Raw genomic sequence first — 15,311 nt, 5'->3', positions numbered from 1 at the left:
TGTAAGAGGATGAGGAAGGAAAAGAGAGAAGTGAAAATGTTTGTGGAGAGGAAGGAGAAAGTGGGTATGGAGGATAAAAGGAAGAGGAGGGAGAGAAATGTAAAAAGAGAAGGGGGATGCTGTTAATGGATAAGAGGAGAATAGAGGGAAGGAAGGGAGGCGGAAAGAGGGGAGGAGATGAAGGGGGAGAGGTGTGTCTATAGAAATGTATAAGGACAGGTGAGACACATGTTACCTGCCTGGCTTAATTGATTTCTCTGTGTGTTGGTTATGAAGAGAAGGGTGAGAGGAAGGAAGGGGTAGGGGAGTGGTTGTAGCAAGGTAGTGTTGGGGATTAAAGTAGTGATGGACTTGATGGTGGTGGTGGTGGTGGTGGTGGTGATGATGATGATGTATGGGCTATGTTGTCTTCCCCTTCTTCTTTTTTTTCACTTAACAGCATTTTCTTTTTGTTGGTTTTATTTCATTCCATACAACTTTTATTAACTTTATTTTTCTTCCTTAAACAAATTATCCTTGTCACTCATACGCCCCTCTCTCTCTCTCTCTCTCTCTCTCTCTCTCTCTCTCTCTCTCTCTCTCTCTCTCTCTCTCTCTCTCTCTCTCTCTCTCTCTCTCTCTCTCTCTCTCTCTCTCTCTCTCTCTCTCTCTCTCTCTCTCTCTCTCTCTCTCTCTCTCTCTCTCTCTCTCTCTCTCTCTCTAAAACCCCGCCCACACACCGCCCTCCTCCCTCACCGCCCCCACACTGAGACACGTGAAGGTTCCTTACCGTGGGCATCATGGGCATGGGCATCGGGGGCCCGGGCGTGGGAGGGGTCGCCACCCACCACCAGCAGCAGCAGCAGGGACACGTAGGGCAGCGCGGCGCTCACCCTCACCATCTGGAGGAGAAGAGAAAGGACATGAAACTAACACTCGAGACTACATCAGAGTTTATAACATTATACATTCCGTTGTGGTGAGCCTGGTCCCGCACTTGTCATGGCCTCGTAGGGGTGTGTGAATCTGTTTAAGGGTGCGGTTTTTTTTTTATAGTGTTTGTGAACCTAACCTAACCTAACCTAACCTAAGTATACGAGTGTGTGTCAGTGTATGCAAATCTCTCTGCAATTGATACTTTACTTGTGTTTGGCAATATATGAAGCTGTGTGCGAATGTGTAGGCTGTGAGTAGTGCACGGTGGATGTATTGAGATGAATTTACGAGATTGCTGCTGTCGTATGAAGCTGTGTAGCCTTCTAGTTGCGTGCCAGTCTGCTTACAGATGTGTTCCTTTCTCTAGAATTGTAATGAACGGCTTGTGACGGTATACGGTAAACATTGTACACTGGTGCGACTTCAATAGAGAGTTTGATACTTTTTGTGACTGCACCGCTGTACTATTAACCGAGAATATGTCTGTGGTTGTATTCTTTTTTGTGTGTGTTTGTGATCAAGTTTGCTCGCGCTGTCCTATCTCTATCATCACCGCTGCTCTTAACCGCGGTCGCTGAGCTTAGACTGACAAAATTTGGCAGCTAGTTGCGATAGAACTCGAAGCCTAGTGTTCGGGATCATCACCACTGCGTTCCGATCTCTTGGCCACTGTGTATGTATCTATGAGTGTGGCCGAGTGTGCGTATACCCCTAAAATGGATAAAGTTTGAGCGGGTTGATCGCTATATCTTTCCAGGAATAGGGGTCGAGACAGAAAGGAAAATGCGTGGGTTGGACAAAAGGTCAAGAAGTGTATGGGCGCGTCGGGTGTATTCTGAGAAGTGTCTGCGTAGGAGGAACACAAACTAGATTGAGAATAAATATGTGATGTGTTTCGTATTCAGTATTGGAGAGAGTATCAAGAAGGAAAAGATTATTGGACTCAGGAGTAGTGTTTGTCCGCGCCCTCCACATGTGATGGGTCATTACAAAGGATGTGTCACGGCTTATTTGGAGGGCAGGAGGGGAAACAACTCTTCGAAGGTCAACAGGCTACATCACTCAGCAATCATGATTCCGTTACGTGAAGGGCCGCGTTGTGATGGAAAGGAAAGAAAAGATCGCTCAGTCAATACAACGTTATGGATCTGCTTTGTTTGGACTTGAGGGAATCGCCGTGACTCCAGCCATGACCAGGGGGCTTCGTGGTGCAGTGGTTAGCACACTCGGCTCACAACCGAGAGAGCCCGGGTTCGATTCCCGGGCGGAGTGGAAAAATTTGGGCGGCTTTTCCGATACCCTACGCCCCTGTCCACCCATCAGTGAATGGGTACCAGGTATTAATCGGGGGTTGTGTCCCGTCTCTTGGGATCTGTTCCCTTCTCCTATAATTGCTTCCCCCTCCTGTCTCTCTCCGGCATATGACCACAGATGTTGCGCCGACTAAAACAAACTTTCCAACTTTCCAGCCATGACTCCCGCCACTCACGGAGCTGTGGGATAGCCTGGAAATCGCCCACCTCCAGAACATCCATTAGCTCGATTATAATAATGATGAAGTAATAGGTTAGTTCAACAGTATCATATTTACTCAGTATCAGCAGAAGGCAGCGAGATACTCTCTCCGTATACCCCCGCGCCAAATCACACCGCTCTAATAACAGGAACAGCAGAGGCGATGTTATAAAATTTCTCAGATTTGAAATAACTCATGAGGGAATTAAATTATTGCGACAGCATCGGTGAATTATGAGGCGTCTTCTTCTCTAGATATCATTACTGAGAGCTATTATGGAGATAAAATTATCATAAATCCATCTGATAATTTGAGGACAACACGAGTGTGTGTGCCCGCGTCAGGCGAGGCCGCGCCGGGGACCTAGCTGATGACCCCCCCCCTACACACACACACACACAAACAAACAAACAAACAAACAAACAAACAAACACACACACACACACACACACACACACACACACACACACACACACACACACACACACACACACCACAGTTTGGAAAAGGATGAATTCACAGTTTGATAAAGAATGTCACAGAAACCGTTTTTACCAAGTTTAATTCCTGCAGTCGTGCGGTATTGTCTACAAAGCATCCTTGAGAAGCTAATACGACCAGGTAAGGTTTTGGAAAACTTTGATTTTAATTAACAGTTATAGGAAGTAGGGTTGCTCTCTCTCTCTCTCTCTCTCTCTCTCTCTCTCTCTCTCTCTCTCTCTCTCTCTCTCTCTCTCTCTCTCTCTCTCTCTCTCTCTCTCTCTCTCTCTCTCTCTGAGTTGTGTGTGTGTGTGTGTGTGTCAAGCACTCGATAATACTGTAATTAAACAACTAATATAATCTTCACGAAAGTGTGGAGAAAACAGACTTAAACTTTAGTTAACACAACACTGTACATGAATCATCTGTGCTGGACGTGTCCAATGACTCCAGTTACCGTTGCCAGTCCTGTTCTGAGCACGTTACCTCAGGCTTACCAGGGGAGCTCAGTGAGCCTCTCATTACCCACTCCAGCCAGAAACATCATTCAAAGATGAGCTCAGGACACTGTATAAGCCTCAATAGGCGTCACTTAAAACATCTTGCCTGTGCCACCAACGGGCTAAGGGACATTCACTAATAGCCCCCTAAATCTGATGTCGAAAGAGCAAGATTAACCTCAGCTTAAAAAAAAGCCTTAAAGGCTCCATTAAAAAAAAATCTCATTTACTAAAAATTCCTGAAAATTTCCAAATATTCCCGAAAATTCCCAAAATTCCCATGGAAAGTTTCCCAGACCAAAATTCCCCGGAAATTTACAATCCTAATAGGGAGTCAAAAGGCTCGGAGGCCGAGCAAGCACACGTGTTGTGGAAGAACAAAACTGTGATCAATTTCCGCCGACGGCTGAGTGCTTCTGGCCGACGTCTGGTGGTTGTCGTTCAGCCACGTGCGGTCCATCAATCTTAACTGTAATTCTGACTTGAGACGGGTAGAACACCGGAGGGCAGTATGTGAGAGGCAAGAGAAGGCGCCGCCATGAAAGCGTGAATAAATCACGGTCTGGCACCGGCCAAGGCCGACCACCAGCGCTGCTCTTGAGAGACTAACAAGGCATTGTTCACTGAGAGGGAAAAACAGACCTTGGGCTTCATTACTTCATGTAGTATACTGTTTTTCATTACTTCATGTAGTATACTGTATAAATAGGCGACTTGATTTTGCAAGAATGGTTGCTATGTCTACGTTGTTGCAATACTATACAACACTGGTTGCCAGCCAAGACCAACAGGCGTGAACAAAGGGCGCAAGAGTGAACATGACACTGGGACCAGTGCTGCACGCGGCATGCATGTTACGCCATAAAAGAGCGAATATTAAAGAAAAAGTTAAGTTGAATGAAAACAGAGCAAGTCAAGTTAATATTTAACAGGATTTCAATAGAGTTGAAAGAGATTTGTGTAGTTAAAGGAGAGAGAGAGAGAGAGAGAGAGAGAGAGAGTGTTAATGAGTTGTAGGATTCAATGGAGACTCGTAAAAGTGGAATAAAAGAGGGCCGTCAGGAAGACAACACATGAAATGGACTGTCGTGTTATAAAAAAGAAAAAAAAAAAAAAGAAAGAAAGGTCCCTCGATGAAACACTCGTAGGTGACCGTGTGTGGCCGCTGTTCCCAGGTGTGCTACGTGTATGAAACATATCGTCACCCTCATTAAATAATCGCCTAATTCATTTTTCAGCGATTTCCAGGTTTTTGTCTACATCAATTTTTCAACATGTGACGCCCATTTTTGTATAGTTGCCTTCGTCATTCAGGGTTTGAGTGTTCTAGAATTGGCCTTTTCATTTCTGCCTAAATCTTAGGCCAAATGAGATAATGACAGCTCTTTTCTGATTTCCTGTAAAGTAGAAAACAATGACTTAGGCGGTTTGCTTACGAAGGTGACGATATATAATCATTTTAACCCCACATGGAGCTGCATAATGTCTACGCATCTCATCATCTACGCGACTCAACCCAAGACTACGTACCCAGCCGCTTCACACGGGCGTAAAGGAGAGCCAGTGCAGCGGAAACCCTTGCTGGTGTTTGTGGAGTTTGTGGGCGTGTCTCCTTCCTTCGTCTTGAACGCCACCAAGAGGAGAGCTTCAACATACCTCTTTAACCTAAGGCGACCATCTCATTAGAATGCTTCCACTGTCATCATTGAAGGAGCAGCGCTATAGCTTGATTCTCTTTAATAATTTTCTGTTCTCGAGTTGCATGTCTTACTGTGCAAAAAATGTTCTCTGGAGGTACCGTGTTATAATGTACTAGGCAGAGGTTGTCCGTGGAAATTCAGTGTTCACTACGTCGTGGGTATGCAGGGAGTGTTCTGAGGGTAGCGCTTCTCCCTCATAAAGCTTGATGAGAATGTAATCTTTTTTAGATGTCATAACTTCACTCAAATTAAACACTTCGCTCATTCCTCCTGCCTAAATTGCCGTCTCTCTCTCTCTCTCTCTCTCTCTCTCTCTCTCTCTCTCTCTCTCTCTCTCTCTCTCTCTCTCGACGAGTGAGTGAAAACAATTATGTTAGGCAACAACACAGTTCTTTTCTGTGCAAGCAATAAAACTCATTTTTAAGTGTAGCGGCACCTAATTCCCAATGTTTCTGTATTTGCTAATTTAATCTCTGCTGCAAGCTCTCGCTCGTTACCGTGACAGAAAACGTCGGCCGCGCAGCACCTGGCGGCCAAGCGACAGGTACAGTGTAGCCCCAACTTTTGTTTAATTCTGTCGTGGCCAACTGAACAAAGCCGTCGCCCTCGGCTTGGTTGCTCTGCCTCAATATTCCTCAGTGTTGCGTTTCAAAATTCATAACGCGGAGGCTCGACATCACTGTCCGTGGTGTACGTGCACGACTTTACGTTACACTATGCACGTCCTCCCCTTGCTACACAGCCTCTCCTTGGTCTACCTTACTACATAGCCTGCACCCGACTCTGTTCCCCTAAACTTCCTCCATCCACAACTTCCTGAACCCAACCGACGCAGAGTCCTTGATCGCCAGTGTCGCTGAACCTGTAAACTCCCGCCGTCCTTTACCCTTCAACCTACCGCCGAGACTGAGTTCTCGAACCCCAGACGATGTCACTCCCTTGACAGGCCGGCTTCCTCACTGACACTTTACCTTTGAAACTTCGACCGCCTCCAAACTCTTGTCCTCCTCCTTCATCCAGAGCACGCAGGGAAGTCCCCGGCGCGCCCGTCCCTGCCAAGACTTTGCCGCCCTTAACTCTGCCGGTGGTAGCGGGAAACATTCAGCTACTCCATTTCCCGTGTGTTTTGTCGCGAAGTTTTCCATTCCTTGGGCTCGAATATCGCTCGAGTTGGGTCAGCCGCACGGGAACACGAGAGTAATGAAAAGTCGAGCGTCTGTGTGTGAAAGTCAAGTGTCTGTGTATATAAAAGAACCCCCTAACTGTGGGCCTAACAGCTTCCTTAACGTGAAATTTGACCATGAAAGATATAAAAAGCATAAAAAGAGAGAAGCAAGAGGATGTACCGTTATGAATGAGCTTGAAATCACCGTCAAAATAATTTCATCAACTCTCAACCTGCAGTGTGAAATATAACCTATAAAAGAGGAAACAGAAAGAAGGAGCTGTCTTCGGGTAGGGTCTTATTCCTAAAAATCTCGGGGCCCAAGCACACATATTTGACAAGGTTTTTGCAGTTGTGAGCATTCCCAGGGGCAGTTTTATGATCCTGGTTGTTTGGCCCTTTTTCTGCACCACTAACCTAATAAAAAAATCATTCACTATAACCCGATTAATCTCCTTTTTGGCCTTGGGAAATAGTTGATGTGAGCGGCCGTGGAAGCGTCTGAGAAACCGCCCTAGAAATCATCGTAAAGTCATGGCTGGCGCCGCTGCCATCACGCCCTGCCCCCAACGCACCATTACTCACAAAGCCCCTAAACCGAGGATATAAAACACCCACTAAGCCGCCTCATCTGCATATTATTTTTAGGGCCGCGTTAAAACATCCCCGCGGAATAGAAGGGTTGCGTTTCTTCATTAAGCTGTAACACGACCTTCAATTAGGCGGACGCGGCGTGATAATGGAGGTGCGGGGTGTGTGCGGGGGCGCGGCCGTCAGGCAGGAGTGGTGGCTTAAAGTGATGGCGCCCTGCACAGCCCTATACAGACTGATGATGCAAGCAGGAAAGCCCGGAGGCGAGGGGGCGGGGAGGGCTCGCAGGGGTAGGGGGCGTGAGAGGGGGCTAGGATGCGAGGGGGCGTGGTCTCGAGGGAAATAGTGGCGGGGAAAATTAATGCTTCGTGTTATTAGTGGGTATTTTAAGCGTGGTGGTGGTGGTGGTGGTTTGAGCATGGAGATGGAAGAGAGTGCTGCTGTGGTGGTGGTGACAGCAGAGTGTGGATACTGTGATGGGTGTTGTTGTGGAGGTGGTGAAGGTGGTGGTGCCATTAATTCTTGGCTCTTGCTACCCCCGGGAACTCATTCTTCATTCACTTGGACGGTTTCTTCTAGAGTCCGGGTTGATGGGTATTAAATTTTGGGCAATCTTAGGCCACTCGACGGTAACTGAAAAATCCCAGGTGGTAGCTATAATGAGCGGTAGGCATGGTGTCCGGTAGGCAAACTGTCCTAGTACCCTTCAGGACACCATGTAGGTATTCTTTAGGCCATTTGGCGGTGACTGAAAACTCCCAAGTTGTGGCGGCGGAGAGACACGAACCACTCAGCCACCGCCTCCATTATTGATGTTCTTTTTGTTGTTGTTGTTGTTGTGGTGGTGGTGGTGGTGGTTGTGGTGGTGGGAGATGAGAGGCAGTAGTGTTGACGATATGAGGGTATTTAAGAACATGGGAGTGTGTTATGGAAAATGAGGTGAAAAGTTGTGGGAGGCTGGAGAGGGGTGCTTAATTAAGTGGGGCAGCCTTCAAGGGGCGTGAGGGCGAGGGGCAAACAGGTCCAGAGTGTCACACGCATGGCTGGGAAAGGACGGAGTTTTTTTTATTCCCCCTTATACTATTTTACCCTTTAACGTGTGGTGACATTATTTTTTTATCGAGGATGTTTTTAGTGAGGAAAGAGGAAGAGGAGGAGGAGGAGGAGGAGGAGGAGGATGGGGGGTATAGAATTTTCGTGGTGTTTCTGTTTCAGGTTGGAGGAGAATTTTTCTGTTTTCGATTTTTACAATGTTTGTACAAAAGGGTACGGGTGCTCTCTCTCTCTCTCTCTCTCTCTCTCTCTCTCTCTCTCTCTCTCTCTCTCTCTCTCTCTCTCTCTCTCTCTCTCTCTCTCTCTCTCTCTCTCTCTCTCTCTCTCTCTCTCTCTCTCTCTCTCTCTCTCACTCACACACACACACACACACACACACACACACACACACACACACACACACACACGTGATATTACTGGCATGAATATATAATTAACCTGGTTATTAAATATGCATGAAGTCAGGTGTGTAACGGGAGAATCATTACCGCATGGAGACACACACACGCGCTAACACACGCCCACACACTTACACGCATACACACACAGGTATGTATATATCTACTTACGTACCTGCTGCTTAGTTATATATCTATATTTTTAAATACATACAAACTCATGTATTCATATATGCATTCACATGCCCAAACTGATGTACACACTAAACTAAGCAAACCCACACACAAAAAACACACATGCAAACACAGACATGAAACTCACTTAAAAGCGCGCGCGCACACACACACACACACACACACACACACACACACACACACACACACACACACACACACACACACACGTTATAATCTCCGGCAGCCTCTTTGGTCAATTTCAGAACCGCCAACCAATCAAATGGGAGAATAATTCCTGAAGGAGGAGGAGGAGGAGGAGGAGGAGGAGGAGGAGTTAAGGGATTAGGAAGAGCATGGAAAGGGATGAGGAAATGCTGTTGTTGGTGGAGTTATTGGTGGAAGCTGAGGAAGATGAGGAATAGGTGGAATAGAAGGAAAGGTAAAATATTTGGAATAGAAGGAAAACGAAATAGAGAGTAAGAATAGAAAAAGGACAGAGATAAACAGAAATTAAATAAACTAGAGAAGTAAAGGAAAATCGAATAACAGCAGGAAAAACAGTGAGTAGTGGATAAGAGAGAAAAATGTGGGATGAAGAGCGAAACGGAACAATTGAAGAAAAGACAAACAATAGCAGTGAATTAAGAAGAGCAAGAGAGAGAGAGAGCGAGGAGAAAGAGGAACAAGGAAAGAAGGAAAGGCAAAGAATAACACTGAAGAAAGAACAAGTGAAAAATAAAAAGAAAACAAAACGAAATAATTGAAAAGGAGTAAGAAGAGAAAAGGAGAAATAAAGTGAAATGGAGAAATACAAGGAAAGAGAAATATTAGCTTTAAGTAGTAAGGTGAACCGAAGCAACTGAAGAAAAGACAAGTGGAAACATTGAAGGAAAAGGAACAAGAAGGAAAGTGAAATAGCTCGGATAGGAGAAAGAGGAGGAAGAGCAGCCGGCAGGAGGCGAAGGGAAAACAAAGGGAATGCTTCAGGAGGAAACTTAAGAGCCTTTAGCGATCCTTCCTCCCCAGTTTCCTCCCCTCGCCCCTAAACATTCCCCTCCCTCCTCTGGTACTTAAACCGCGCACAGCTTCTTCATCTTGTCATCTTGGAGGCGGTGCTGGGTCGTGCGTCGCGGAGGTAAATACAGTATAGGTAGCGGTTAACTCCTCACTCGCGTTCCTCACCTCCTCTCCCCTCGTCTATTCACTCTTTATTCATTTTCCTTTACTTACTCCTTTTCTTCCTTTTTCGTATCTCCTCTCCACGGTTCCTTCTGCCTTCCCTTCCCCTCTTATTCACTCTATTCTCTTCTCTTTATTTACTTCTTTCTTTTTTCCTTTTCTTATGTATTATTCACGATTCCCCACCTCCTCTTCTCTCCTCTATTCACTATATTTTATTCTCTTCACTATCTCCTTTTACGGTTCCTTCTGCCATTCTTTCCTCACTTTTATCTGGTCTCTTTATTTTCTTCTCTTTATTTATTCCTATTTTCCTTACTTTTTCGTATCTTCTCTTCACGGTTCCCTCTGTCTTTATTTCCTCTTTTTTTTTACTATTTTCTTTTTTTTATTTATTCCTTCTTCCCTTCCTTTTTTCTTGTCTTCACGGTTCGTTTTGCCTATCCTTCCTCTTTCCTCTCCTATTCTTGTTTTAATTCCCACATTTTCTCCTTTCTTCTTTCCTTATCTCCTCTCCACGGTTCCCTCTGTCCTCATTTCTTCAGTTTTTTTTCTATTTTCTTTTTTTAATTTATTCCTCCTTCCCCTTCTTGTCTTCACGGTTCATTTTGCCTCCCTTTCCTCATTTTTCTCCCCCTATTCTTGTTTTAATTCCCACATTTTCTCCTTTTCTTCTTTTCCTTGTCTCCTCTCCACGGTTCCTTCTCCCTACCCTTCCTCTTTCCTCTCCCATTCTAACCTTAATCCCCACATTTTCTCCTCTCACTCATTTTCTCTCTCATCCTCCTCCCAGTCTTTCCTCCCCCACCATTCCTTCTCCCCCTCTCTCTCTTCCTCCCTCCCCGCCGGCCGTTATCTCCTCGTTGCCTTCCCTCCCTCTCTCATTTTCTCTCCCACGAACAATAGTATTTCCTCCCCGCCACTAATTTAACCAATACCTTCATTTTCACCCCTCTTAGGCGCCTTCTCTCCTGCTCCACGCCCTCCTTCACACTCTTTTACTTATTTTAATCTCTCTCTCTCTCTCTCTCTCTCTCTCTCTCTCTCTCTCTCTCTCTCTCTCTCTCTCTCTCTCTCTCTCTCTCTCTCTCTCTTGCTTTATCTCTTCCTCTCTCTGGCTTTCTCTCTTGCTAGCTTTCTCTCTCTTTTTCTTATCTCTCTTTTTCTTCTCTCTTTCTTCTCTCTCTCTCTCTCTCTCTCTCTCTCTCTCTCTCTCTCTCTCTCTCTCTCTCTCTCTCTCTCTCTCTCTCTCTGACACACACACACACACACACACACACCGTTTTCCCTTTCTTTCTTCCTTCTTACCTTTCTTCCCTTCTTTGTTCTTCCTTCCTTCCTTCCTTCCTTGATTTTTCCCTCCTTTCTTTCCTTGTATTCTTATTTCCTTCGTTCTGTCTTACCTTCTTTAATTTATGCATTCCTTCTTCCTTTCTTCTGTCTTTCCTTCTTTTCCCTCCTTCCTTCTTTCCTTCCCTCTTTCAATCTGTTCTTTATTTACTCCAGACACGTGGCAAATATTCAAAATACCTACTCCTTTTAACCCTCCTTTCCTCCTTCCGTTCTTCCCTCTCTCCTTCCTCTTTCTGAAGGCTCGTCTACACTATCAGTGGGCACCTGTGGTTTTGGAGTATGGTAACGGCGAGTGCCTGGAAAATGACAGTGTAGACGAGAACTGAAGCACCATCCCTGACCGAGGCAGTTCATGAGCGAGGTATATATTCGAGCGTGGCCACCTGTGTGCTACATACCCAGCAGTGTTATCAGATGCACAGAAACGTCTGCATTGTACTAGACAGTTATTCTCCATGCCAGACGTTCCGGTGTATGGCTTATGCAGTGAGAAATTAGTATAATGTTGATAGCTATGGAGCATACGGTCTGCAAGTTCCTGGGATGTATCTGATATGTATGTACGATATACCGTATTATTACACATTGCCCATGTTATCTGGCACAACTGCGCGCCAGTACCTAACCAACCACAGTGAATGATGGACGCTGCTTCAGCTGTGCCCACTGTTTGCGATGTACCCTTTGAATGGACAAGAAACCTGACGTTACACCTAAGTGAGAAATATAGGGAACATCCCTGATTATGGCACGTAAAATGTCCTGACTACAAGAAAAAAAATCTCAAAACAAGAGCATATAATGAACTATACTTGTCAGGGAAGGAAGTCAATGCTAAATGCACCTTTGAAACAGTCAAGAAAAAAATTGAACACCTTGCGTAGCCAGTTTGGTGACCAGAGGTGTTACTTTGTCAAGTGCCAGCTGATAAATGTCAGGTGACATACGAATGTACTTCTTGACGTCATTTGCCTCATCATTCAATATTTCATGGAATATTTGCTTGTACCTTCCTTTGTTTTTGTCTATGAGCCACTGCTTCATCCATGTTTTGCGTCTGCATTTCGTCTTCTTTATGATGTGGGACGCAGCTAGAACACATAACAGCTGCTTTGCGGCGCCGAACTGTAACCATCACTCAACCAACACGGGCAGCAGCTGCCTGCACACTGGATAGGGGAGAACGTTGGGGAGTCACTACAGTGTGAACGGGCAAACTGCTGGCCGGTGGTCTCTGCCATGCCTCACCACCATCCCTCGAAACTGCTGAGTTGCGTGCTCCAGCACCACAGGTGCCCACTGATAGTGTAGACGGGGCTCTTCCTCTTCCTCCTTCTCTTCCTCCCTTCGTCCCTTCATCCCTCTCCGCTCCCTCCTTCTTAGCCTCCTTCCCTCTCTCCCTTCATCCCTCCCTCCCGCGCGCCAACACCGTGACTCTGAATATGTAGAAGGGTCAGGTCCCAGCAGGTAATCGCCATACACCTGATGTTGTTATTCAATTACCGCTCACTTGATTACCTGTAGTCCGTCTGGCACTAAATTGGTACGCGGCCCGGCTGAGTGGACGACTTGTAGGGGAGGGGGGACGAGGAGGCGGAGGACCAGAAACAGGACAAAAGGAAGAAGAGGAAAGTCAGTAAGGGAAGGTAGACGAAGAAGGTGATGTCGAAGGCGTAATAGAGAAGGATATTGAAGAGAAGATAGGAGGAGAAGGAATAGGTGGTGAAGGTAGAGTATTATACAGAAGAACATAACAGTGAGGAAAGTCAACTGGATAAATAGGATGGAGACGAGATAGTGTAAAGAAAAAAAGGAAGATACTGAAAAGAAAAGCTAAAAGGTGAAGGAATAGACGATGGAGGTGAAGGATATTGAAGAAGAAGAGGGCATTGATGAGAGCCAATTGGATAAGAAAGATGAAGATAACGAGATAAAGCAAAGAGTAAGAAAAAGAAAGATACTTATAGAAAATTAAGAAGAACAAGAACAAGAGAATGGGGATGATAAAGATAACGAAGAGGAGGGGGAAGAAAAGGAAGACCAGAGAGATAACACTGACAAAAATAGGAACTGAAAACAGAACATAAAAAAAATACGAGTAGAGGAGTCCACTTATAGACTAGCGAACGAGTACAAACAAGCCAGCAATCATAATTACATATAGTTGGTGAAAAAACGAGTGTAGTGGAGCTGAGTGCAACAGACCTAGCAATCATGTAGTTAGTGCAGATACGACGGAAAGTTTCAAATGGAGGTCAGGTTGATTTACGAGCAGGGAAAACAGATGCCAAATAACTCAAGCTTTCAGGAACTTTTGTCTGAAAACTAACCGACCTATTGCAGACCCACTGAATCCTTGTGTGTCCTTGAGAAAAAAAATGGTGATGAAGAGGAGGAAGTTGAATAAAAAAAGGGAACGGTAGAGGAAGGGAAGGAAATATCAAATAACTACTTTTCGGAAACTGTCATATGAAAACCAACTAACCCCTTCCAGACATCTTAAATCCTTGTGTGTTCTTATGAAAGAGAAAGAAAATAGAGAGGAAAAGGAGAGAGTCGAGAAAAAATGAAAAGCAAACAAAAAGAATGAGGGAGGAAAAGAATGAGCCCAGAAATACCAAGAAGGAAAGACAAATTCCTTGGGCAGGTGATAGAGACAGGTGAGGACAGGAGTTTAAGGAGGAAGGGAAGGAAAGGCGCAGGTGAAGGAGGCAGGAGGAAGTCAGGTGAAGTCAAGCTGGTGGAGGCAGGAGAGAGAGAGAGAGAGAGAGAGAGAGAGAGAGAGAGAGAGAGAGAGAGAGAGAGAGAGAGAGAGAGAGAGAGAGACTGGCTGCCGCAAACTAATTCACACTTGCCCGCTTGGTGCTCAATTTGATAACCACAGGAGCCAGTGTTTGAGAGAGAGAGAGAGAGAGAGAGAGTCATCGTCTGCGACTTCTGCGGGGAGAGAGGCCACACCCACGCTGAGTGCAGAAAACGGCAGGCAAAAGAAAGGAACAGCCTGGAGTGCGTAATCTGTCTGCGACGAGGCCTCACCGCTGACGCCTGCCCCCATTCCCCTATCCCTCCCGTCCGGTCACTTTCCCCTTCACTTGTAATTTCCCACCCTAACTAATGACACTTCCACCTGCCGGACCACTGAGGCTAATTGCGTCTGGCTTACCTGGCGGGCCCGCGACAGAAGGCGTGGCGGGAGGGAAGGGGAGGAAGGAACATGAAACGAAGAGAAGTGCATAGGGGGAGGAAGCGGCCTTCAAAGGGGCCTGGCACAACGCTGGCGTCAGGGAGGAGATATTAAATGTGTGTGTGTGTGTGTGTGTGTGTGTGTGTGTGTGTGTGTGTGTGTGTGTGTGTGTGTGTGTGTGTGTGTTTCTCTCTCTCTCTCTCTCTCTCTCTCTCTCTCTCTCTCTCTCTCTCTCTCTCTCTCTCTCTCTCTCTCTCTCTCTCACACACACACACACACACACACACACACACACACACACACACACACACACACACACAGAGAGAGAGAGAGAGAGAGAGAATTCGTAACTGCACAAAAGGTAATCATCACATAACTTTCACGGGATGCGAATTATTAGAAGCTGGTGGTGATGAGGGGAGGAGGAGGAGGAGGAGGAGGAAGAAGAAGAAGAAGAAGAAGAGGAGAAGGAGGAGGAGGAGGAGGAGGAGGAATTATGAGTTAGGAAGAAAAAAAAAGTTGATTTATTTGGGTTGTTTCCTAGTTATTACCTCTAATGATCATTGGAGGAGGAGGAGGAGGTGAAGGTGGAGGCGGAGGCGGAGGAGGAGGAGGAGATAAAAAAATAATAATCATGAGAGGAGGAATAAATATAGTAAGGAAAAAAGTTGACGAGATGAATAAAGAGAAAAAATAAAGAAAAAGAGGAGGAAAAAAGTAGCAAAAAGAAATTGAATATGAAAAAAGAAAACAAAAAGAAAAGAGAAGAAATAAAGAAATGAAAACAAGAATTAATGGAAGCAGAAGTTGAGAAAGAACACGAGAAACAGAGTATAGGTGGATGAGGTGAAGAAAATGAAGAAGAAATGGAAAAGAAGAAGAGGAAGAAAAATATACAAGAATAAGAATAGGAATGAAAATAATAATAATAAGAAGGATATAAGAAGAAAACGAAGAGAAGCTGAATAACGTGCAGAAAAATAAGATACACCATTCCTCTATACGGTAAACGGTGATGTTAGTAGTGACAAGAGAGGGCTGAAGGAGTGAGGGGGCGGAGGGATTAGGAAAAGACCCGAGGAGCGGCCCGTCCAGAGGCG

General features: G+C 45.5%; 1 protein-coding gene across 1 annotated transcript in view; it reads right to left on the bottom strand.

The window, feature by feature from the left end:
• LOC126982412 (proteoglycan 4-like) overlaps window positions 1–881 on the bottom strand; it is a 101,329-nt gene extending 100,448 nt beyond the window's left edge. Inside the window, exon 1 of the mRNA XM_050834460.1 lies at window positions 770–881. Within this exon, the coding sequence (XP_050690417.1) occupies window positions 770–881 (112 nt within the window). The remainder of the gene's footprint in view (window positions 1–769) is intronic.
• Between the last annotated feature and the right edge of the window lie 14,430 nt (window positions 882–15,311).

The sequence above is a fragment of the Eriocheir sinensis genome, chromosome 51, assembly GCF_024679095.1.
Source record: "Eriocheir sinensis breed Jianghai 21 chromosome 51, ASM2467909v1, whole genome shotgun sequence".
NCBI classification, from domain to species: Eukaryota; Metazoa; Arthropoda; class Malacostraca; order Decapoda; family Varunidae; genus Eriocheir; species Eriocheir sinensis.
This window is presented reverse-complemented; position numbering and strand designations above follow the sequence as displayed.